Source organism: Hylobates moloch, unplaced genomic scaffold (assembly GCF_009828535.3).
Source record: "Hylobates moloch isolate HMO894 unplaced genomic scaffold, HMol_V3 SCAFFOLD_9, whole genome shotgun sequence".
Taxonomy (NCBI): Eukaryota; Metazoa; Chordata; class Mammalia; order Primates; family Hylobatidae; genus Hylobates; species Hylobates moloch.
The window spans coordinates 113460606-113487139 of record NW_026652284.1 but is presented as its reverse complement, the minus strand read 5'-3'; the positions used below and the strand labels follow the sequence as shown (position 1 = coordinate 113487139).

Below are 26534 nucleotides of genomic sequence, written 5' to 3'. Positions count from 1 at the left end.
AAGTTGCATTTCTTTTGGAAGGATTACTAGAGGTGTGTGGGAAAAAAGACTAGAACTGAGAACTCCTAGGGTCACTACAACTGTCCAGGAAAGACAGAACCTTTTTACATAATGTCCCCAAGCTTACCTGTCTGCCACACTGCTCATCATTAATCCTGCTGGTGCTGCTGAGGACCTGCAGGGAGGCTAAGCCTGCATCCCAGCGAGCCAAAAGCCTCATTTCAGAGACGATCCATTGCACAAGTTCTCAGCTTCCAGGATCAGGAGCCATAATCCATGAAAGTTTGGGCTTACCAGGAAACAGGATGATGGAGGTACACATCCATCCAAAGAGATGCACCTGGCAGTGGATTCAGCTGGGGAGGTGGGCTGAGCCTGGGTTCCCCTTATGATGAGGTGAGGGTGTGAGGAAGGATCTTTCTTGACAGAAATAAATAAGATACTGTTTTGCATGGAGAAGCCGTTCTGCTGATAATGTTGTGAAGAAGCCTGTGCTGGAGATGGCACAGCACAGATGGGCATTCCGGCCCATCTGAATGGACTGATTTGAGAGCCTGTGCTTGCAGGGATTTCGGTCCCTGCTGTTCTGTCTGTCTGCAGGAAGTTTGTTGACCTCATCCCCATAAAATATACTTCCTTTTTTATCCCCAGCCAGCATCTCTCTCCATAGCTTCCTCCAAAGGAAATTAGGGAACAGGGAGGAATGAAAGTCCCTTTGCTTCCCAGGCTTTTTTTTTTTTTTTTTAGAAGCTGAGGAAGTGTTAAACAACTTATGACTAGAAGCTTATAAGTGTGCCTCTCTTTGGGCAAATCTAATATGCAAAAGTTCAGATTCTGCATGTGAATTAACCAGGAAGTAATTATTTGCTTTCCAAATGGCTTGTGTTTTACAAGAGAATTTGCTATGCAATCCTTTAAAAATAAGCTCCCTAATGTACGCTAAATAGTGCAGTCCCACCACTGGCCCCAAAGGAGATATTTGTTGTAGTCCCCTAACTTCCTAAAGCTCAGCAGAGCTGTATGATACATTGTTTCACAGTAGACTCAAAGCTTTCAACTATCTTGCTAGATTAACCTGAACATTTTATTCCCTCCATAAAGTATGATAACTGTTGCCCAGAAAAAAATGAACTTTCCAGGCCCCAAAAATGCATCCTCAATAACTGTGTTGTGTGCTTACCAGGACCCAACTGTTTAAGTCATTGCATTTGTCATTGTGATTTTATATCTAATTGAATCTATTGAATACCACGAAGATACTCCATTTTCATGGATCCCAGACTGGAAATAACAGATCATGCACTATGTTTATGGTTTTGCAAGAAGTTCAAAGGCAGAACTCCAAACAGCATTTTCCAGCTTAACCCTCTGATCCTGCACCAAAGAATGGCCAGGGGATGCAGATTTATGTGTTTAAAGTTAAAATAAAATATTTAAGGCATCACACCTATCTTACTCATTTTCACAAGTTCTCTTCTTAATCGACTTTTCTGACTGACTATCACATTAGATAACAGGGTTGATATTCTACATTCTATTAGTTTTTAAAAAGATAACTGATGTTTCAGTGAGCCATTCTGGATATGAATGAAAAGACCATTATGCATTATATATATTTTCTTTAAAATCTGCAATGCCTTCTCATCACGCTCAAATAAAATACTATCTCTCTGCTAGCCACAGCTTACAAACTCCTATGTGAACTACAAGACCCATTCTTTTTCCCTCTGCACCTTCAACCACTCCCCTCCTCTTCAACAGGCTCCAATTCAAGTGCCACAATTCAAATGTCCTAGCGCACACTCAGTCTCATGATGAATTTCCATGGAAACCAGGAACTCCACAGCTGGCCCAGCCCCCAGGCATCTTAAGATGAGAGGCTTCCACGTCCTCTCTGAAGTGGCTACAGCTCCTCATGCAATGTCTGGTACCAGAAACCATTTCAGTCATGGTTACTTTCTTCCAAGGACCTGTTGATCTCCAATTTGGATTTTTCCAGCATAATACATGAAGCAGCATTAGTAATGCCCCAGTTCCCTGGCCGCCTTCTTTATCCTCAAATATGCCAGGCCCTTTCTCACTTCTACATGAGGATCACACACCTTCTTATTTCTCGGTTCTCAGCTCGAATGTCACCTTTACACAAGGTTATTTTCTTATTACTGACCATGGCACCGTAGTGGACCTCCTTCCTAGTGCTGTTATCTGAACATATGCTGCATGTTGATGTGTGTATTGTCTATTCTTTACAAACTATTCCTAGATACCCATCAGCCCCACTGGCAACTACAGTCTTTGTCCCAAGAAGGCAGCTCTTCTCTGCCTTGCAGGTTTCTCATTTCTAGGACCTGGAAGGGGATCTGCAGCATAGACGGCGTTAGGTAAATCTCTGTCAAACCAATGTTGAAGAAGATATATAGTGCAAACCCTGTTATGTCAAGGAGTTGGAGTGATCAGTTTCCGAAAACGATTTATTTTCGTCTACACTGGGAAATAATCCCACAGGATGTAGCCAGGCTGATGGATTCAGTTCAATAATCTATCCACTTCGCATTTTCTTTGGTTTGTTAATTCCAACAAACTCATCAAGACAGTCAACTAAAAAGATAATATTTGGAATCTGGAATGTTAAAAGCCTCTGGAATGCACAGCAGTGTCTAGAATGCAAGTGCAGTGGTGTACAAAATGCCTTGAGTCTAGAATTTACAGCTTTGTTTTCCAGGGTTGGGACAACTTATCAAGGAGGAACATTATTGTCTCTTTAGTCATTTTGAATGTTTTGTTTTTCTCTCTCAGAGCCTCAATTTTCCTAAAAGGAAAATAACCCTAGCTACCTAACATTGAACATCTGCAATGTGCCAGATGTTTAATGTACATGATCTTGAATATTCATACTATGAAGTAGATGTAGCTATACCTATTTTATAGGTGAAGAAATTGAGGTAAAGGGATTTGTTTAAATGCAAACAGCTAATAAATGGTAGATATGGGATTAAAACTCTAGGTGATTTAATCTCAAAGGATGTGCTGTTTCACTAGATTGGGCTGCCTCTGCCAAAATGAAAGACCAGTCTAACTTCCTCTACGGGGCGTGAGTAGATGTTTAATCCCAAGAGCCATACCCCAGCCGCCACTCTTCCATTCAAAGAAAAGTTAAATGTGGTCTTGTTGAAACATCTTCCACACCACCGGGATGTAGGAATGACATCCCAGCACCCTGGAGGCCAAGGCCTTCAGAGCAAAGACCCAGATGCAGCACACAATTCAAGGGCCATAGCACACACTCAGCCTCATGATGAATTTCCATGGAAACCAGGAACTCCACAGCTGGCCCAGCCCCCAGGCGTCTTAAGATGAGAGGCTTCCATTTCCTCTCTGAAGTGGCTACAGCTCCTCATGCAATGTCTGGTACCAGAAACCACTTCACTTGTGGTTGCTTTCTTCCAAGGACCTGTTGATCTCCAATTTGGATTTTTCCAGCATAATACATGAAGCAGCATTAGTAATGCTTACCTAATCAGTGTTCACTCTCTGCCAGGCAGTTAGGCCCATAGGTGAGTCTGTCTGTGTGCCTTGTCTTCTTTAATCCTGACACACTTCATAGTAAGCATAAGTGCTATTACTAGCTCCACTGCACAGATAAGAAAACCAACTCTTAAAGAGGCACACAGAAAGTGGCAGAGCCCTCGAAAGACAGGAAACAGCAGAGAGCAAACCGGTGCTCTCTTCTACACTTGCTGGGGCCCAGAGCACAGACCAGGGCTGGGGGTGCGGGCCCCAAACCTGGCCACAGGGTCTGAGTCCTTTGTTCATGAGCAGCAGAGGACACAGATGGGGCAATTCCTGGGAATGATACCTGGACCTTTAAAGGCCAGTGTGTCCTTTGAAAGGGGCTGTTTAGAGAGGAGGACATCACCGGTGAGTCAAAGAGATGGAAATACCAGAGACCAGCAGGGAGGGAAGGGTCCAGCAGAATAGCAGGTGGCATCTTGAAAGGTACCTGGGCAAGTGACAGGAGGCATTGGAGAGAACGCAGAGGCATTAGGGAGAATGCCCAGGGCCTCAGACTTGGGAGAGACAGCAGGCCAGAGCCCCTCTGCATGTGAACCTGGAGGCCTGTTGGCCTTCTAGGTCAGCTTTGTCACAAAGAAGCACTGAAGCCACCCCTCTGTTTCTCTGGCACACTCCATCTGCTTGAGGGGGTTCCAAGGGGCCAGGGACAGCATCCTGGCAGGGGACATCCTACATTGATTCAGGGGCAGTGTCTGGGAGAGGGGTTGCTACTTCCTTTCAGGTACTGTTACTAATAACTTCAGTTCTAATAGATTCCAGCAGTGGTTCTCAACCAGCAAGGATTGTGTCCCCAGGGAACACGTGACAATGTCTGGAGGCATTTGTGGTTGGCACAGCTTAGGGGGACTGGGGCTGCTGGCATCAGGTGGGTAGAAGCCAGGGGTGCTTCTAAACATCCTTCAATGCACAGCACAGCCTCCCACAACAAAGGGTTATCCGGCCTCAAACGTCAACAGTGCCCAAGTTGAGAAGCCCTGGATTACGGGCCATGCTGGAAATCCCACTTCCTAAAACAGAGGGCTCCAGAGACAGACCATGGGAGAAACTGGCTCAAAGTTTCTTCAGTGAGCAGAGATGAACAGGAGAAAGCTGGTGAGTTTTTTCCTCTCATCAGTAGCCTTGGAAATCAAAGCTGCCAGGTATTGTACACACAGATCCACATACATGCATACACTCACATGCAGACACATTCACACAACCCAGATGCTGGCTCTGGGCTAAACACCATGCAGGCAGTGTCCCCCAAACCCTCCCACAGCCCTATGGAACAGGACCTGTTACTCTCTCCAGATATAGGCGAGGCTACATGGAGGCTAAGAGTGGTTAAGTGACTTGCCCAAGGCCACACAGATAGTAAGTGGACTTGGCCATTGTAGGCACTCAATAGGGTTTAGGATAAAGTTGGAGCAATTGAAAGAAAGGTGGAGAGAGGGCAGGGAACAGGGCATGGGTCCAGACTGCCACTCACTGGCTCAGGGACGGGGAAATAATCTGCTCACATCCCTGGGCTTTTGTTTCTTTACATGTAAAATGAGTCTATCTTGAGGTGGCCATTATTCAGCCTACCTTAGGGGCATTGCTAATTGTAAAGATAAATGATGCATGTTTATAGGAGTTCCCTTGCCTTGCTAAGTAACACAGGGTAAAGCCCTGTTATGGGCTGGATAACTTTTGTTCCAGATACTGTCAATGCCAACCCTAAGAGGAAAAATTATTAGCCTTATTTTGTAGGTAAAGATATTGAAGATCAGAGAGACAAAGAAAACTACCTATGATGGCACAGCGGGGTATATGGTGTGGCTGGACCCCCACCTCTAAAATGAGGCTGTCTACGGTCTCATCTTCTATATTCTATGATTCTTTGAATCTGAATCTGAAACTGGAACCTTCTTCTCACACTAGAAATTTTGATTTCCCTGTCTCCTCTCCATCTGTTATGCCTATTCTTTCCCCATAGAAGTTTGCCCTCAATTTCAGGAATGAAAATCTCATCTATAATCCAGGTGCACAGTAAGAAAACCACACTATTCTGTGATCAGTTTACAATAGTCTATAAGAAAGCAATAATTCATTGTACTTTTTTTCACTAGCTGTTGCCAGGAAAGCTAATATATGCTAACAGAAACGGAGGTACGAGACAGATGGCTGAAAATGTAACACACGTATATTTTAAGTATGTAGATTTGAGCCAGAAATAAAATGAGAGATGCGACAGCTCCAGGGCAGAGAGAGAGAGAGAGAGAGAGAGATGTCTTTTTGGGACAATAAGATAAAGTTGCCAAAAATCAAATGAGTTAGTTTCTGTGAGTCATTCATTGATTCAATTATCTACTACATAGATGGCACCATATGTGATAGTGATGGAGAGAGGAGACATCTACGCAGGGGGTTGTCAAGAATGTGTTCTGATGGCCAAGAAGAACAGAATACTCTTGGCACTATTTGCCTGTCTCTGTTTTATGCAAAATTAATGATCGTCACAACCTTTGAGATGGGTCCTATTATTATACCCATTTGCCAGATGAAGAAATTGAGTCACAAAAGAGGTTACATGACTTGCCTTAGGTCACTGAGCTGATAAGAATCAAGGATATGTTTTTCACCAAACTAGTAGATGCCAGCGTCTCTGCTTTTGACCAGGGCATTATTTTGCCTCCATAAGAATAGCAATACCGCTACTATAAAATGTTTCAGTGGATCTGCGTGTCTCTTTCCTCCAAAAATGATAGAACTGAGAACTAAATGATGCCTTTAGGTGACTGGGTCCAGTAGTTTTTCATACTTTCTAAATTGAATAACCTTGAAATGTTACTCAAAGCTCAGTCTGTGACATAGGGAGAAAGGGGCTGGGAGGCTCAGACCTGCCCCCTCCTGAAAGAGGCTCAGGATCCAGGCTGCCGAGAACCCAGTGAAGAATCAGTGCTTCAGACCTCTCCAGCCTCCCTATTCCCACTTCACAGGTGACAAAACTGAGCCCCATAGAGCCTAAACACTAAAGTAGAAAGGACTCATTCCTGGCCAACTATCATTCAGTATGATTTCCTGAGCACCTACTAAGTCCTCATCTGTGCCAGGAGGGTCACTGGGCTCTGAGGTGCAGAGAGCCATGGAGCCACGGGAGGCAGTTATGAGGGCCTCTGCATGAACATGGCTTGGATTCATGGGAGGTTCCCTGGGTCAGCACAGTGGAGCCCTGTCTCTAGGGACATGCGGACACTACTCAGCAACAGAGAAACCCACACTGGCCGTGGGAGTCTGAGATTGCGATTCTACTCTGTTAGGATTGCTCCTCTGAGGACCACCCCAATCCAAGGTCCAAAATAGACCACTTTGGGCCATTGCCATTCAAGAGCTTGCTTGGCAGGCTCAGTTATTTTAGAGAAAGGCAGTGTTATGGGTTGAACTGTGTCTCCCTCAAAAAGATATGTTGGGGTCCTTACCCCTAGTACCCCAGAATGGGACCTTATTTAGAGATAGGATCTTTATAGAGGTCATCAAGTAAAACTGAGGTCATTAGTGTGGGCCCTAACCAATACAGGTGGTGGGGACCTTGGATTCAGAGGCTGACATGCACGAAGAAAGAGGATGTAAAGAAATACCAGACGAAGAACACAGACATCTACGAGCCAAGAATCGCCTTAGGCCACCAGGGACTAAGAGAGAGGCTGGAACGCATCCTTCCCTAGCACGTACAGGGAGAGTATGCTCCTGTTGACACCTTGAATTCATCCTTGTGGCTTCCAGAACTTGAGACAATACATTTCTATTGCTCTAAGCTGCCCGGTTTTGGTGGCACTTTGTTACAGCAGCCTATGAAAGTGATCCAGGTAGGGCCCAAGAACTATTGATTCTGACAGCAATGATATGAATGCTTTCATTTTGTTTTGCTTTGATTGTTTTCACCCTCATGTAGAAGACTCATTTCTTTTTTTTTTTTTTTGCCACTGTAAATTCTGGGGTCCAATGATATGTGCATATTTGTAAGGCTTTTAATGAACTTGCTGTGGGAGAGTTACACCTTTCATTGTAATCTCTGCCTTACATGCGAAGAAGGCAGAGAACCAGACAAAAGAGTCAGTGGATTGAGGGTGGATTCCTGAGAGCCCTGGTAAGGAGGACACTGCCAAGGCTGATTCTAGGAACATTTCCCATGCTGGGCCTCCCTCGCCATGGGTGGCCATAGACCACTGGATTAGGAGGGCACCTTCATCTCCACCCAAACCACATGGCTCTCGTCATCATTCCTTCTCTCCCTCAGTGCCTCTTTCCCAGAATCCTGGCCTGCCACTTATTTTTCTTCTTACAACCTGGAGGCAGTTGCTTGAATCTGTGGGTCAGGCTGAAATTATAGTTCTAAGCAGAGAGACCACGTGTTGGAGTGGAAAGAGTTCTGAGGCTCAGAGAAGCCGCGGGTGGGGTGCTGCTAACTAACCAGCTGCTTGTACTTGAGGGAATCGTGTTGAACTCCTTGAACCTCAGACTCTGCTATGTTCTGAATATTTATGTCCCTCCAGAATTCATAGGCCAAAATGGAATCCCCAGTGTGTTCGTATTAAGAGATAGGGCCTTTGGGGAGTAACTAGGTCATGAGGGTGGAACCTTATGAATGGAGTTAGTGCTCTCATAAAAGAGGCCTTAGGGAACATGTTTGTCCCCTTTGCCATGAGAGAATGCAGAAAGAAAGTGCCACCTGTGAAGCAGACAGCAAGCCCCCAACTAGACACCAAATCTTCCCATGCCTTGATCTTGGACTTCCAGCCTCCGGAACTGTGAGCAATGAGTTTATGTTGTTTATAAATTATCCAGGCTAAGATATATTTCCTATGGCAGGCTGAATAGACTAAGACACATTTCATATCTGTAAAACAGAGGTAACCATTTCAACCCTGCAGAGCTCACAAGGATTCTGGACATTTTTTTGTGGCGTGCTATAAAAACAGAAGAGTCTGGAGAAAGCGGGTGAATAATGGGTGCTCCAGGGAAATGAGAACACTTTGGGGACTGCATGAGTTTCCTGCAGCTACTGTAGCAAATCACCATAAACTTACTGGTTTAAAACCATTGAAACTTTTTTCTCTCATAGTTCTGAAGGCCAGAAGCCCAAAACCAGTTTGAGCCAAAACCAAGGTGACAGCAGGGCCACACTCCCTCCCCGTGCTCTCCCAGTTTCTGGCTGCTACTGGCATTCCTTCCCTGTGGCCACATCACTCCAGTCTCTGCCTCTGTGGTCACATTGCCTTCTCTTTTCTGTAGACAGCACTTTTCCCTCTGGCTCTCACCTATAAGGATACTTATGATTGCATTCAGGGCCCTCGAACGATAATCCAGGATTATCTCCCCATGCCAAGATCCTTAACTAAATCACATCTGCCCAGGTTCTGTTTCCTTATAAGGTAATGTTCCAGGTTCCAGGGATTGGGTCCTGATATCTTTCGGGGGCCACTATTCAGCTAAGGTATTTTACTATGGCAGCTCGAATAGACTGAGACACACTTCCTCTGTAAAACAGAGGTGGCCATTTCAACCCCGCAAAATTGGGCTCTGAACTTTTTTTGTGGAGTGCTATAAAAATGCAAGAGTCTGGGCCAGGTGCTGTGGCTCATGCCTGTAATCCCAGCACTCTGAGAAGCCAAGGCAGGTCTGTCACTTGAGGTCAAGAATTCAAGACCAGCCTGGCCAACATGGTGAAACCCCATCTCTACTAAAAATACGAAAATTAGCCGGGAGTCATGGCGCATGCCTGTAATCCCAGCTACTGGGGAGGCCGAAGCGGGAGAATTGCTTGAATCAGGGAGGTGGAGGTTGCAGTGAGCCGAGATTGTGCCACTGCACTCCAGCCTGGGCAACAGAGGGAGACTCCGTCAAAAAAAAAAAAAAAGGAAGAGTCTGTTTGGGGAAAGCAGGTAACTAATGAGTGCTTAGGAGAAATGAGAGCACCCATTCTTTCCCGTAGTGGCAGTGAGGTCACTTGGAGAGCATTACTGGGGAATGGGAGGAAGGTGGCCAAATCACTGGCCATGTCGATTATAGGGCAGGTAATAAAGTAGTCCCTGGTGAAAGGAGGACATGGGAAGGAGTCTATCTTGAGGTGGCCATTATTCAGCCTACTTTAGGGGCGTTGCTAATTGTAAAGATAAATCATGCATGTTTATAAGAGTTCCCTTGCCTTGCTAAGTAACACAGGGTAAAGCCCTGTCATGGGTGGGATAACTTATGTTCCAGATACTGTCAATGCCAACCCTAGGAGGAAAAATTATTAGCCTTATTTTGTAGGTAAGGATATTGAAGATCAGAGAGACAAAGAAAACTACCTATGATGGCACAGTGGGGTATATGGTGTGGCTGGACCCCTACCTCTAAAGCTGCAGTCCTTTCACCCAGCTCCCTGTTGCCCATAAAATAGACCATGGATGTGAGTGATGAATGTTCTTGACCCCAGGTGGCAGGCCTTGCTCCCATTCTTATATAAAATAAAACAATAACGCTCTTGCATCTTTTGGAGACATGTGTTCCCTGATGATCTGTTACCTGTGAATGCTTATTGGAGGCTGAACACAAGGACACCACTACTTTCTTCCCCCTAGAGGAGTAGATTGTCTTGCCAAAGGCAACTCACTGTGATCTGATGTGGTTTAATGCACGAAGTCACTGCCTCAGTGGGAAGGGTTCTGGGGTTTTCCCACATGGATGAATGGCTCAGGACTGTAAGCTCATGGGGCAGTAGAACAGATAGCCCCATAGTCCTCCCTTCAAAGCGCCAGTCATCCAAGTCCCCAGCTACCCTTTTTGCATTGTTCTTTCACTTTGAAGCTGAGATCACGTGCGTCCCTGTCACTTAGTCTCTCTGCTTCCTTTGTTCAGCTATTGGAGCTATGAAACCCAAATCTTTCTTTTCTTCTTCTTTTTAAAATCTTTTCCTTGGCTTCTGGGAAACTCAGGGCTAAATTCTATGCTCACTGCTTGGCCCTTCCATTATGGTTGGTTTTCGTTCGCTTGCACCTTATTTCTCTTTCTCATTTTGATGACTTTATTGCCCCTGATATTTTATTCTAAGGGTGCTGGAACCTATTCTGGAAGTAAGAATGATATATAAATCAAGCATGAATAGAACTTTCCTTTGGTTGAAAAAAAGCCTTTTTGTACTTTGGAAAGTCAATGTCTTAAGCTAGTGCTCAGTCTCTGGAGGAATAAACATAGAGAGTAAATGAAAAAGCCTCCTCTCTCAAGTCAAATTAATAAATTAATAACTAACATTGCAGTTCTAAAGTGTGTCATCATCATTTGCAAAGCCTTTCACGTCATTTTTTTAAACTTTCCCTGCCTACAAGACAGTGAGATGAAGTGGCTACTACAATTATTTCTGTTTCTCAGATGAGGAAACCGAGGCTTAGAGGGGTTAAGTGGTGTGTCCCATGTCATTGAACTGGGACTTATCTTTCGGTTTTACCTTCCTTTCTCTGCTTCCCTGCAGCGTCTTACCTGCCACAGCCATAGCTTTCAGGAGCATGGTACATGAAGACGTTTCCTCGGGCCCTCTTTGCCCAGGCACTGGCCATGTCGATTATAGGGCAGATGATAAAGTAGTCCCTGGTGAAAGGAGAACATGGGGGGAGTCTGGTTAAACATGGCTCTATGGGCAATAGTGCTTGAAAAGGGCTTCTCCCAGCAAGGGGCCCCCTGGGCCCCCAACCCACCCCTGCCTGGGCCTACAAGAACACCTTCTTCCCATTCCCCTGCAATGCTCTCCAAGTGGCTCCACTACCACACTGATGGGAGAGCCAGAGTGTGGTAGGTACACAGTCCCCTCTGGTAGGTGGTGGGCTCGAAAATTGGCGTCCATGCTGATGTATTTTAGGCATCAAAAAACCCGTGAAATAAACATCTTCCCAGGACATTAATTTCACTTAAAGATGTGGAAGCAAAACATTTTATAGTAACATAAATGCAATATACAGTGGAGTTAAATACAACATACTGTGGAATGGAACATAAAATCATTGTGCATTTTAAAACAAGTCAGAGCCCGCAAAGATAGCTCAGGCATTGGTACCCTTAGCTCAGCCCAGTGGCTCTCAGCAGGGGAGATTTTGCCACCCCATCTCTACCTCCCCTAGAGAACCGTTTGGCAATGCTTGGAGACATTCCTGGTTGTCACAACTGGGAATGGACAGGGTTGTGCTGGCATCTAGTGTGTGGGAGTCAGGATGCTGCTGAACATCCTACAGTGGAAAACGGAGCCCCACAAGAAAGAAAGATTCGGTCCAAAACGTCCAGATGAGGAGGCCGAGAAATCTCCCTAAGTTATATATTTGCTCTGCGTTTGAGGGTAGCATGAATCGATTTCAGAAGCAGCAGCTTATAAGAGTGGGGCCCTGCGTGTGCTGACGCACAGGCTATGTGCTTAGAGAGGCGGCCCCGGCCAGGCCAAGAGTCAGACAGACCCTGGCTGACCCTGGGCCCACCAGGTTTTCAATCCCATCTGCATTGCAGAGTAAAGGTGAGATACTCAGCAGTTCTTTTATCTCCTTGAATCTCTGTCTTCCCAGCTGAGAAGTGGGGCCAAGGGTCCCTACCTGGAAGAGGTTTTATAATGCCCCAGTTTAATAACACCCATGGGAGCCCCTCAGCAAAAGGGGTGCCCGTCTTCCTTTCCTGGTCATTGGGATAAAAGCCTTTGGTGAGCCTGCTGGGTGCTCGAGTTTTCCCAGGTGAGGCTCTGAAGTTGGGTGGGGCACTGTGGGTATCTTGAGGGCAGATGAAGCCAACTGAGTTTCCTCCCGTGCACCCTAAGGCATTGTGAGCAGGACAGGGACAGGATCAAACCTATGGGGAGCATCACGCACTGGCAGGCCTGGGGTGGGACACTGCCCAGGAAACTGCCAAGGAGACAGGGCCAGGGCCTAAGTCTGTGCCAGAGAGAAGGAAGGCCTGAGCTGAGGTGGAGCTGGAGTCCGTCTTCCGAGTGAGGCGTCCCTTGGTGATGTTGCCTTCACTCAGTCTCAGCTCTCACCCCAGCACGCAACTTGTCCTTAAGGTCAGATAAGGCAAAATTAAGGCAAGAACCTAGGTTTTCTGATCTCTAGCCCTGAGTTCTCTCTGCAATGCAATCTAGCCCAGTCCTGACTTAATTATAAGCCTCTCAGGGTCAGGGACTGGACATCTGAGAGTTCTTATGGTCCAGCCCAGGGCAAAGCCTCCCAAAATAGCTGTTGGCTGTTTAATCTAAAGTGGAGATCTCCACTAGAGGGAAAATTAAAGCCTTTTAGTCCACAAGATGCAAGTGGGTGGTACAGTTTTATTCTGAGCCAGTGACCCTCCAGTTGGAAACCACAGGCTCCTGAGTGGAGAGACCAAGCAGGGCAGTAGGTCTCTAACACCTTCCAGCCCATCCCTTCCCAACAGGCTCCAGTTCACCAAAGGATGCTGAGCCTTGACATTGGCTCTGTCCCCAGGGACAACAAGCAAATGGTCAGTGTGGGCCTCCCAGAAGGAGAGAGAAAAGGAGGCACAGAATGCTAAAAGCCCTCGCATCCCACCCATTCTTCCCACTGGGAGCAGACAGCCCTCAGGAAACCAAGATGCATCGCCTGTGAGGGGACTCAAAGGTGACCTGAGAGCTGGAGTCCCCACTGTGGTCTCATCCTAAGGAGCTCAGAAGGAAGAAAGGACTGGAGCCCTGGTTATTTTCTTATTTCTATTCAAAAATAATTTCTTGTGCATCTGCTGTGCATTTCTATAAAAGTTCTCAGCCTGAGTGAGCTCATGCAGTACTAGGAGAGGGAGGCAGCTCTGTCCTGACAACCCCTGGGGCAGGGGCGTGCTGCAAGAGAGGGACCCTGGGGACAGCAAGGCCTGGGGGCTGCAGCCTTTGGCCATCTTGGGGTGGGGGTTTGGGCAGCCTTCCCCAAGTGAGAGAAGCTTGAGCATGAACGAGGACAAGGTGTGTAAGCAGTGGATACAAGAAACAGCGGGCCCCAGAGAGAGGGCGCAGGGCTGTCAGAGCTTGGGCTGTTCCTGTCTGGGGAGTGGTATCAGCCACAAAACCTCCCTGCCACCAGGCCTCTGCTTCCCACGTGCCAGGTGAGCCTGGGCTGCAGGGTGGAATCAGCTGAGGGAGCTTTGAAAAATGCTGCCCCACTATGGGCCCTGTGTGTCACCTACCCTTTAAATGCTCCCATGTGCGTCTGATGGGCAGCCAAGACTGGGGGCACTGGGCTCAGTGAATGCAAAGCCAGGAGCGTGGAAGGTTGTCCTGAGCATTTGCTGAGCGGCTGCCTCAGGTGGAGCGTGCACCAGGCACCTCTGGCAAGTGCTTCATCTCTGCCCTCTGACAGCTCCCTCATGGCCCAGGAAGAGCCAGTCACCCCTCATTTCTCCCATTGGCTTGGGGTTTCCTGGCAGCAGGGTCCACCCTACATGTCCTCCAGGGCTTCCCCTCAGCAGGGAAGCTCCGCATGCTGTATGCTGAATGAATGATGCAGAGGAAACCTCAAGCACAAAGCCACGTGCCTTTATTTCTCATTCATGATGTGAACATCAACTGGGTCCGCTCCGAAACATAGCAGTAGGAATCTGCACCCTCCTGCAGCTTAGCTTACCGGGTGGCATTCTCCAGAGCCCGGGAGAAGGAGGCGTAGTCGTCCGTGGAGTGCTCCAGAGAGTAATACCATGTAGCAGCAGCCTCAACGCGGGCATCTGAGTCCTCGCCGCCCAGGGAATTCTGCAGCGCTTGGTAAAAGGCTGTTTTGCTACTGGTCCGACCTTGACTTTCCTCAAATTGCTAGAAAAAAAAAAAAAGATATGAAATTCCCCAGTTGGATTCTGAAAGGTCCACGTCAGTGTCCCTCAAACCCTTGCTCTAGAATTTTCTCTCTGGGAAGCAGTGGGGCATGGCATTAAACATAAGTGGAAGCCAGACTGTCTGAGTTTGAATCCCAGCTCTGCCTCCTTCTAGCTGTGTGTCCTTAAGCAAATGGCTATCCCCCTCTGTGCCTGCCTTCCCCATCTGAAAATGGGAGTGCCTGCCACATAGGATTATGGCAAGTAGTTAAAATGGTACCTGGCACTTAATAAGTGCTCTGTTAATGTTAACCATTGTTGCAGTCTGAGAACAGGTCAAACCCCTGAGTTTCACTTGCTTTCCCGGGCTCCTTGCTCAGCCAACTCATGATTAACTGTGGTCTGGTCATGTTAGGAGAGCTAAATTCAGTTTCATTCATGGACTCAGTCACTCATCATATAAATGCTTCATGCACACTTTCATACAGATAGTTACACTTCACCAGGGCCAGCAGTGCCCCAGGCTTGGAGAAACAGCCACAAACATGCCAATCAAGCTCCCTGTCTCTTGGGGCTCACGTTCTAGTGGGCAGAGGTAGAAAATGAGCAAATAAATGTACGGTATATCAGGGAACTGGTGCTACAAAGAAATATAAGGCCTTATAAGAAAGATAGGGAATGCTAGGGCCGGGGCTATTTTATATAGGATGGCCAGGGAAGGCATGCAGTTCTCTGGGGGATGTGTGTCCAGATGGGAGCAACTTCTTCTATTTTCTTTTCTCTGTCTTTCTCTTTCCTTCCTTCATGCTTCCCCTTTTCTCTCTCTTCCCTCACCTTCTCTTCCCCTCCCCTTCTCTCCCCTTCTCTCTCCTTCTCTCTCTATTTCTCTCTGAAATTCCCCCCGCTCTCCGTTCCTTCCTTGTTCTGGTGTTGCTGCTGTCTGCACTGTGGGAGTCTGGGGCCATTCACTGCCTTCCCCCAGAATCCAGTTTCCTCCTTTCTGAAGACAATGGGCAGGGGAAAGTCTGGGATGCAGCCCCTGGTGTGAGGCCCAGCCTCCTGGGCCCCCGCACAGTCCTGTGCTATGTGTTTACATATTTCTAGGACCTTATGTAAATGGTGAAACGTGCTTATCAGCACACTCTGGTGTGTTTAAATTGCTTCTCCAAACATTTACAAGCACACAGGACCTGTGATTAGAATTCCATCAATGAGCAATCCCTCCTGGTGGGAACAGCTCCTCCTGGTTGAACACATCCTCTCCTGGGTGGGAACAGCCCCTCCTGGGTGGGCACAGTCACTCCCGGGTGAACACAGCCACTCCTGGGTGAACACAGCCCCTCCTGGTAGGATGGCTGACTCTCCACCCAGCTGAACGAGAAGCCAGGCTGAACCACCCTGTGGACTAACTGATCCTTCAGGGTGACCGAAGCTTGGAGAGCATGCAAAGAGGGCTTCATTCTCATTCTATCAATAACATTTTAATTATTGGAAAAAAAAGTCTGGAGCAAATATGAAATTGGGAGATCGGAATGGTGAATCTGTGAATATTCATCGTATCAGTGACTTTTAAATATTTTGACCATGATCATGTAAGAAAGTTGTTTTATACATACAGAACACACATAGACATGCACACAGACCTGAAATAGCATTCACGAATAATGTTCACACTCCATACTCTTACCATCTACAACGCATCTGAGAGTTTCCATTCTATTCTATCCTAGTCTAGTCTAGTCTGTTCAAAAAATACTCACCTACAATCTATTATGTGGACTCTGCAACCTGCTAATTAATAGTTTAGGGAAAAAACTGCATTATATTATCTGTCCTTTTCTGCCTGGAATATTTCATTACAAAAATGATATTAGTAACCCACTGGCACCCTTCTTACTGTTTCTAAATTTTGTGCTAAACATTTCACATGTATGTTTCAAGGAAGCATCAAAATAACAAGGTGAATTGGGCACGATGTTATCCCATTCTACGAACCATAATTCTGAGGCCGAGAGAACCTACCTAGCTTGTTTAGGGTCACACAGACAGGACGCATGAGGTGAGATTTAACCCCAGGTCTTACTGCTGGTAAGAGACAGGCTCGTTCCCCCAGTTATAACTTAAGCAGGACCCCACATCAGAGCTGTGGACACTGGGACCTCGGCCCATGGAAGGATGGTGGTTTTTGCCCATGAAGTGCCTGGCCCAGAGCAGTGAAAAGAGCATTGAGTTTGGAGTCAAAACTTAGGGTTCAAGTGCTAACTGCCAAATTTGGGGGGGATCTTGGAAAATATATTTTTCCCTCTCTCTGAGCCAGACATCTTCCAAATGTGAATGTACTGTGTGTATTCATATGGGCCCTGTTTTTGTCTCCTGTGAAGATGAAGTGAACAAAGCAGTCGCCTGCTAAGGATCCCACTCCTAGTCGTGGCTGGTTGTTCGTGGGTGCGGGCTAAGAAGAGCCAGGAAGTCTCAGTGCAAGGAGCAAGGGCTGGAGCTGGCAACCCAAATCTGGGTTCCAGCTCTTGCATTTCCCAGCTGTGTGGCTTTGGACAAGTCACTTAGCCTCTCTAATCCTCAGGCTCCTCATAGGCAAAATGGAGTTAAGTAAAATCTACTTCACAGAGTTGTTTTGAGAATTAGAAATAACGTTTTGAAGCACCTCGCTCAAAGTCTGGCGTATGCCCTTAATCAAAGAGACTTAATTGTATCCATCATGGGTTTAATTGGTTTCAATTAGAAAACTGAAGGATGAACACAGGGCCCCAAACCGCTTATTAAATGAAGAAAGCATTTAAAAAATGCTATGTGTATCTATCTTCATGGAAGAAGGCTCTCTTGCTTTTGTTTCTATTCTAATTCCTTCATACAAATAATATGAATATTTGAAAAACTGTGCAAGAAAATATAATAGTTCGTTCCAGTGGCTGTCTCAATGCTACGGCCTGTTTGCTCAGCTCTGAGCTGTGAGCAAGGAGACTGGGCGATGAGCGAAGGCAGGTGGGGCAGGCAGAAGGTGCCAAATTCAAGGGCCAAGTACTGCTCACAGATGCTTTATAAAGAAGGAATCCATGATGCCCCCACCTCAGATATTGGGTGGGTCTAATGCCCTGGGCTGAAGTGGAAGTGGAGAGAACTCAGTTCTGGGAGCCCAGGAGGGTACAAGGACAAGGGTGCAGTGGCACTAAAGTGAGTTCTCCCCAGGCTGCTTTGCTACATGGGAGGTATAATCTGCCTTCAAGTCTTAACATGAGGGAGCTATACTGAGGTCTGGGCACCAGGACCTCCAAGTCCCAGCACCCGCTATGTGGCAATCACTGTACAAACTCGAGAGAGTGGCTTTCTCTCTCGGCACCATTTTCTCATACATAACATGAGGGGGTCATAGTGAGAGCCCTAGCCAAGACACCAATGCCTCCTGGGCTGCAGAGGAGTAAAACAAGTTCATAAACTATCTCCTCCCTGTGCAATGCCATTTGCTGGAACTTAGAGGAGACTGCTGAGGGGTGAGAACGATGCTGACTGAGTCATGTCAGCAAAGGGAGTAGCCGAGGTCAGCAGAAGTGCCACGCACCAAGCACCGATTGTGTGTCAGATGCTGTGCTGGGCCCCTGGTGCACCCTCTTCTCATTTGCCCCCATAACCATCCTGAGACGGTGGACAAGGAAACTGGCTCAGAGAGGCTAAGTGCTGTCTTACACAGCTGAGTAAGTCACACAGGTGGAGAGCAAACCCAGCTGTGCCTTGCCCTTGCCAGCCTGACGAGCTGCCACTGGGCCTTCAATTTCTGCCACTGGGCCTTCAATTTCCCAGCTGCCACTGGGCCTTCAATTTCCCAGCTGCCACTGGGCCTTCAATTTCTGTGACTCCTGAGAACTGGGCTGCTGAAATATTCCCAGAATGCCCAGGCCACGTGAGGAGTGCTGTTTCCTCAACACCAAATGTTCTCTCTTCCTTTTAAGCCTTTGCACCTGCTGTTCCTCCTGCCTAAACACCTTTCCCTAGTTTGCCTGGATAACAGCTATTGAACTAGACACACGCTTTTTAATCCAATAAGCGTTAAAGTAGACGGAAATCTTGATAAAATACAGATTCTGACTCAGCTGGTCCAGAGTGGAGCCCAGGAACGCGCATTTTAATGAGCACCCAGGTGATGCTGATGCCGTTGGCCTGGGAACTTCACGGTCAGCAATAAGATTATAATAGAACATCCAGGTTTTGCTCAGGGCTCACCTCCTCCAGGAAACAGGACAGATAATGGTTGAAAGGTCAGGCTCTAGAGATAACGGTTGAAAGGTCGGGACTACCTAATCGCTGCCTCTCTCTGTAGCTCAGTTTCCTTCTTTATACAAGGTGGATAACGAAAAATGCCTATTGCATGAATTACTAACAGATCCCAATGAAACACGCACCAAGTGTTTAGCACAGTAGTTGGCATGTGGTCAACAAACATGAGTGATGATTATTAACCTGTCCCTGGCTAAACCAGGGGCCCCCATGGCCCTCAGGACCCAGGTGCTGTGATGTTAGTTCATTTGCCTATTGTTCCAGAGTACTACATGGCAAAGGGGGCAGGGATTTTGTCCATAGCCCCAGTGCTCAGTATGGTGACAGGCATGTCATAGGTGAATATTCATTGAATGAACGACCTCTGTAGAGATAATACAGGTTAGAGGCTGAAAGTAGGACGCTAAAGTCAAACCTCTTGGGTTTCAAATTCCAGAGTTGGAAAGGTCTGGGCTTGGAGGCTAACTGTGCGACTTCTTAGCTGTATGAACTTGGGAAAGTCATATAATCGCTCTATGTCTATTTCCTCATCTGTAAAATGGGCACAACAAATTACCCTCATCATAAAACCGTCATGAAGTTAGATGAGATGAAACCTACAAAGTGCTTAGCACTGTGTCTATTGTCATAGTTGTTAGATATTTGTAGACTCAGCCTTGAGCCCAATTCAGACAGGCCAGGGAAAGCCCATGTCTTAAAGAGAGAGGCCTGAGCAGAGCTTTGTCCCCACTGAGCTTGAGCCCAAACACTTGGAACCCCTTTTCTAAACCCCTGCTAGATAAAGGAGTGGCCCCCAAGCCAGGCGCGGTGGCTCACACCTGTAATCCCAGCACTTTGGGAGGTCGAGGCAGGCAGATCACGAAGTCAGGAGATCGAGACCATCCTGGTTAACACAGTGAAACCCCGTCTCTACTAAAAATACAAAAAATATATATATATATATAGCCGGTGTGGTGGCACACACCTGTAGTCCCAGCTACTCGAGAGGCTGAGGCAGGAGAATGGCGTGAACCTGGCAGCCAGAGCTTGCAGTGAGTCGCGATCACACCACTGCACTCCAGCCTGGGTGACAGAGTGAGACTCTGCCTCAAAAAAAGAAAAAAAAAAAAGAAAAGAAAAAGGAGTGGCCCCAATCACGGACGGAGCCTCCTTCATGGGTTATGCAGAAACTCCTTCTAAGATGAGCTTTTAGGAGTGCTAGGACACCAAGCCCTGGGCATTGCAAAAAGAAGTCTCTCTTGCATATAATGGTCTAGAACAGCTTCACAGCCAGGTAGCTGGAGGGACGAGGCCCAGTTTATGCTCCCATGAGACTGAGATTAGAGTTCCACATTTTATGGGGATCTGAGACATTAATTGGGTGCAGCCTTAATGACTGGTCAATATTTTGGAGACGACCCAAAAGTTGTCTCCCAAATAGTGGGAGATAAATTCCCAAGCCCCACTGGGGTGCAAGGGAATGTGAAGGGGCACATTTTCAGCAAGACCTGGGACACACATTCCTTCATGATTGGCAAGGCCCTGAGCACAGATGCCATTGCCAGTTTAATTAGAGAGTCAGCAGGCGGGAGTGGGGGCCACCGTGTGACTGCATGTGCTGACTTCCACAAGCTGTAATTACAGGCGGGGTCTGCCTTAGACAGTAGATTTGTTACAGGCAGGAATTACACAAAGGGCTGTCATGAACCGGCCAGTCCTTGGTGTGTGCTTTTAAAGGACTGCCATTAACACATCCTAATGAAAAGTAAGAGCCCTTGGAAACACTGAGGGACTGAGCAGGGCCTCAGCATCAACCTGCATGTCTCGGGGCCCAGTGGATTGAATGTGAAATTTGGCATTTGAGAGACTCAGGTTCAACTCTAGCTCTATTCTGTGGCCTCAGATGATTCACCTCCAATGAACAAATGTGTTCAGTAGATATGCCTGTCTGTGTCTTCATTTCGGGTCAATAAAATGGGGTTGATGTTAGAATGAAATGCATTAATGATTATAAAGAGGCTGACACATGGGAGACAATAAATATGACTTCTCTCTTCCCTCTAGTTAGTAAATGATTAAAAAGAAAATCAGCAAGGCAGGTGAGAAATGCCCTTATGTTCACGCCGAGTGGTGTCTGAGAGACACGATGAGAACCCATGGCTGCAGGCCCTTGCTGTTCATCCTACCATCCCTTCGACAACTATGCTCGGAGTGCCTGAGTACGCCAGGAGCAGCTCCCGGCATTTGGGACACATCAGCGAACAATCGGGCTGTTCTCTGCCTGCATGGGGCTTCTAGTTCTGTGAGACAGGCTGACAATATACAGCACATCTATGTGATTGGACTGTCCTGGGGCGATAAGGAGCAAGATTAGTGCATAGAACAGGAAGCCAGAAAGGGGACGGGGGTGCTGGCCGGTGCGGGTACCAGTTGTGCCCTGGGGAGCTGGGTTAGGCAGAGTGGAGGACGGTTGAGTCCAGACTGGAGAGGGTGGGGTTCAGACATGCGGACAGCTGGATGAGGGGGAGCAGCGAGGTCCACGGGGTCAGTGGAGTGATGAGGGCAGAGGAGCAGGGGAGAAGCCAGAAAGAACAGAGGGCTGGGTGGCTGGGAGAGCCTCACCCTACCTTTTGCTTTTTTGCTTCAGGCGGGGCCCGGGAGAAGGGCTCCCCCATCCTGGTTTGCAAATGTGACCTGCCAGAGAGCACGGAGCACAGAGCAGGCCAGGCCAGGTGTCCTTGCATTGGCCCCAGGCACTGCAGGGCCTCAGTAAGGAGCCCACTGGCCCCTCAGCGCTGCTTCCCCCTGGCCCTGGCTCCTGCTGCAAACCCCAAGGCCAGCACACTCTGCAGGTCACACTGCCCTCTCCTCAGGGAATGGCCCTTCCTCCTCTTGGACTGAGGGCCCTCCTTCTCTCCGAGGTTCAGTCTTTGCTGCCCACAGCCCTGGAGCCCCTCACTGGGCAAACCTCCCCCTGGCTCTTTCGGACCTTCAGTGTGCAGCTCTTTGTGAGTCCCACCCCCACCTAGAGCTAAAGTGCCTGCCTGGCGGTCCCCAACGGAGGGTCTCCTCCATCTGCCTCATCCAGGTGCTCTCAGCCAGATATGCACTCCAAGAGCATCTCTACGTGGTAGGCTCCAACTGTCCTACAGCCTCTTTACCATATGGCCATCTGGCTACCCCAACCTCCATCAAGGTCACTGATGACCTTGCAGAGGTCCACCAGCAGACGCCCCATCCCCACACCTCTCCATCTCCTCCTCCCAGTCAGCTCTGTCAGGCTAATTTCTGGAACCCCCTTCTGCTGTCTCTGCCTACTCTTGAAAGCCGAGGCTCCCAGCTGCCACCCCGTCCCCTTTTCCTCCCATTCTGTCCATGAATGCTTGTGGGGTGGGGCCATTTCCTCTCCTTGCTTCAAGAATGACCTATTAAGCTAATGATTCCCAAATCTCTCTCCAGCTTGAACCTCACACCTTCATATAAATGCCTCACATCACCTGGAAATCTCTCAGGCCCATCAAACTCAACCTAGGCACAATTTAACTTTGTCATCCATATGTGTTCTTCCTCACCTCTAGAACCTTCTTCCCCTCCTATTTCCCTATCCTCAGTGACTAAGACCAGCCCTCAATTACCTGATTAAAATACAGTATTTCCCGATTGCTCCTAAAATCATTCCCCTCTTCCCCTACATTTTGCTGTAGCCTGTGCCTACGATCTTCCTCCTGAGTGACACCTGCCCCCACCTCCAGTCCACCCCTACTGCTGTCCTAGTTCACAGCACATCTCCTCTACCACACTGGGGCAGAAGCAGAGATGCTGCTCTTGGCAGGGGCCTAGGGGAGGAATGCTTGGTACACAGACAGCCTGTAGTCAATTTTTGCTCATTGATTATGCTCCAATTTTTGAAAAATGGTTGTAACATCACAGGTTTGGGAAGAAGGAGACATAGAGCAGAATCCCCACTGGAAAAGTAGGAAGCCTATCAGAGTTCACCTGCTTCTTGCAAGATTATACGAATGGATGAGTGAATGAATACACAAATGCTCCAGAATTCTCTAGAGCTCTGAGGCAGATGGAGACACAACACTCCTTTGTTCATTTGAGAGCACGAATTGAAGACCAACCTAGTAGGACCTGAGGATTCCAAATGGACATGACACAATTCCTGTCATGGAGTAGAGCTTGGTGAAGTCAGTGGGGTCAGTTGGTGAATGAGCAAAGTGCTCTGGGAATCCTGGGTGGCCGTTTGCATCCAGTGGAGAGCATCATTCAGTGGAGACAGGGTGGGTTTGGGAAGAAATGTGACCATGTCCTCACTTCCCCTCTTCCCCCAGCCTATTCCAATCAGCCTTTCCTTCCCATTACTCCACTGAAATGGCTCTCATCAAGATCTCCCATGACCTACAAGAGCCCAATCTCTGCCCTCATCTCTCTTGACTCTGTGACATTTGACCTTTGCTTCCTTTTGGAAATGCTTTCTTTTCTTGGCTTTTGTGATACCGCATTTTCTTGGTTTTCTTCCAAATCTGTATCTATAGCCCTGACCTCTCCAGTGAATTTCCAACTCATATAGTCAGCTGCCAATGCAAGATATATCCCAAATCTGATCATTTCTAACTGTGACCATGTTTGCAACCCTAATTTAAGTTACTAGCTCAACCCCTGGATTTCCACAATAGAGCCCAATCTGATCTCTACTTCCTGTGTCACATCTCCTTAGTCAATTTTCCATATAGCTGCCAGAAATGTTCCTTTTTAAAACAAGTGAATCAATATAATCACCTTCTATTATTAGCTTGAAACTTTCCAGTAACTGCCCACTGCAAGGAGAATAAAGTCACTTTTCCGATGGCCTGCAAGATCTCATAACTGGTCTTCTTCATCCCTCTGACTTCCTCTCCTCCCAGTCCCTCCACTGGCCACTGGATCTCCTAGCACTGACCTCCCTGTGACCCCCAAACAGCCAGGACCACTCCTGCCCCAGGGCCTTTGCACCCACTCTGTACCTCGATCCCCATCACTGGCTCCCCATTGCTCAGGCCTCAGTCCAGAAGTCACCTCCTCTGAAAAGCCTTCTCTGACTGCCCCTAAAGTATTTTCCCCATTCCATCACCTCCTCTACAATGGCCCCACTTCAGTGTTCTTCAGGGCACTTCTAAAATCTGAAATTCTTTATTTACTTACATCATCTGTGTCCTTTCATGAGAACATGAACTCTCTGAGTCAGAGGCTTTATCTGTTTAGGTTTCAACTGTTCCCTCTGAAGCCTAGAGAGAATCCAGCACACAGGACCCTCTGAATAAATCTATGTTGGAGAGATGTTGCATGGGTGAATGCTTGAATGACTCCTGACTTCACTGCTCCTTACAGTTTAAGGGACAAGGGCTTACTTCTCCATCAAGCACAGCTTGCTCAGGGCCAAGGGCTCACTGCACTTTTAGGAACTCACAAAAGTATTTTCCTTCTAATTTCTTTTAAAATCAAAAGAAAAAATATAATAATAATGAAAATATAATAATGAATCCAGCCTGGTTTACATTCATCTTTATAACAATGCAGTCACGAAATACAACATTTTAATATTTTGGGGGAGACAAGTCAATCCTTCTGATCCTCAGCTTTCTCTGAACCATAATCCCAGCTCACAGGGCCCCTGGGGAGAATTAGATAAGGTGACGTGTAAGCGTCAGCTGTGAGGGGTAATGTGGGGTTACAGCTCCAGGGTGGAGGATTTACAGTGTGCGAGGGCATCCTAGAGCCATGAGACCTACAGGGCTCTCTGGGTGTTGGGAGATACCTCTTTCGCTTCTTATAACACTGCAAGAGACAGACAGGGTGGCTCTCACTGTGTCCATTCAAAGGCTAAAGAAACTGCAGCTCAGACCAGTTCAGCAACTCTCCTACATCATGTGGCTAAAGCTAAGAATTGTGACCCATTTTTCTGAATCCAAGTCCCTGCGATGCCTTGGGTTCAGACCCTAAAACCCTCCCATCCCTGATTGCTGGGGATTTAAGGCAGCAGTGCCTCCTTTCAGGAAATCACACACACACTGGAAACTCCTGCATACTCCTCTTACTATAATCTGTCACCAAAGGCTGGATATTCCTGTGCTGGGGCTCGTGCCAGTGCCTCGGGCTGCCAGGTGCTGCTTTCCAACTCCCACATGGGCTGCCCTCCCCCCACTGCTACCCACAGGGCCCCCACTCCACCTGCTCCCAGACGAGGCCAACTCCTGGCCAAGCTCAGGGGCACAGTGGAGGCGCTCTGTTTCTGATTTTTCTCGCCTTCCTTGGAGATGCCTGTGCTTGGAAGGGAAGGCAGAACATTGCATCTTGGAACAAATCTGCTTTTGATCATGCAAATGAATGCCTGGATAATGTAGGCAGACTGTCAATTTCACCAGTTAGAAAGAAAGAGAAAAGGGGGGGAAATTCCCCATGACAGCGACTGATGAAGAATTTCAATAGAAAGCTGCTACTTCAGAAAATAAGATCATTTGCCGCGAATGGAGAACATCTCAGGCAGCCCTGATGCTCCACCGGTAGGTTGCTAACTTTGCTGGGTGTCATTAGGACCCCCTGGGTGGGCCATAGGTGGCCTGGCGTGGTATGTGGGGGAGGGTCTTCAGAGGAACTTGATGGATCCTGTACCCATCCTCCGTCTTTGGTCTGAAGGAAATGGGTGGGTCTCTGCTGGTGGTGAGTGGCTCCAGGGGGGCAGGACTTGGGGTAAGAGGCTCCACTCCTGTCCCTCCATGACTTCCCTGGGAAGCTGCACCGCATGTGTTTGTGGACTGGGATCCAGCTGATACTTATGCAGCGTTGGCATGAGTAGAGAGCATGCATTTGTGTTTACTACAATTTGGAAAATTGGTCTCAGGTCAGCTGAGGTGGTTCAGAGATTGGACGTTCTTTGTATTCTTGCTTTCTGTGTATAATTATCTGAAGAAGGGATAACAGCTTTGGACACTAATCTTAATATTAAAATTAAAAAATTAAGGGAAAAACGAACATTTATTGAAGGCAAACTATTTTCCAGATATTGTTGTATATTTGAATTCTTGAACATCTTTATGAGGATATTTACTAATCATCACCCAACTTCACAGACAGGGAAACTGAGGCTCAGACTCTGGATAACTTGGATGCTCGTGATTGCAATCCAAGGACACCCAGGACACTCTCCCTGCTCTATTGACACATGACCAAGGGAACAGGGTCCTGGTCAGTTCCTGGCCATTGTGTCACTCCAGCTGACAGTGCTGCTATGGGGCCCAATGGCACCTGATCCCCACCTCCTGAGGTCTTGGAATAGATGTCCATCTCTCCATATAGTATGTATCAATGGTATTTCAGTTGTTTGCCTTGTCTGTTATCATCTGACTGCAAGCCCTTCTGAGGAAAGGAATTCAATTTGTATTTTATGCTGAAACATCTGGCCCAGCATGACTAAACAAACAGGTGTTGGTGTTACAAAAACATGCTGGACACCCTGTTTAGGTGGATGTGGCAGTTTACTGCAATTGATATGTCCTGTTTCTCAGCCCCAGATGGGGCAGGAGGGGCTGGGTGGTTATCAAAGGACAGAGGATGGAGTAAAAGGCATGGCTGAGATTGAGGCCCTCCAGAACCTGCCATCTTCAGGCCCTCCTTGGCTGATGGTGGTTGCACCCAGGTGCCATGGAGCCTTCTTGGGGGAAACAGAGAAATGCACAAGCCCAACTCTAAATTCAGGTTGGGAGTGGGCTGAGGCAAGGCAGGGCAATACAAGGGCACATTGGGTTGAAGTCCAGAGGAGTTTCCTCAGTGTTGGGAGGGTGGGAGCATAGCTCATAGCTCAGTTTCCACTTGGTTGTCCACTGTGCCCTCTTGCAGCTCTGTGTGGGGTAGAATCCTGAGGATCTCTCTAGGTG

The 26534-nt window shown here is 47.5% G+C and overlaps 1 protein-coding gene across 1 annotated transcript in view; it reads right to left on the bottom strand.

The window, feature by feature from the left end:
• Positions 1-26534, bottom strand: part of TG (thyroglobulin) — a 272911-nt gene that overhangs the window by 7629 nt on the left and 238748 nt on the right. Inside the window, exons 44-45 of the mRNA XM_032760475.2 lie at positions 14172-14353; positions 11053-11160 (exon numbers count right to left, since the gene is read on the bottom strand). Coding sequence (XP_032616366.1) covers positions 11053-11160; positions 14172-14353 — 290 coding nt within the window. The remainder of the gene's footprint in view (positions 1-11052; positions 11161-14171; positions 14354-26534) is intronic.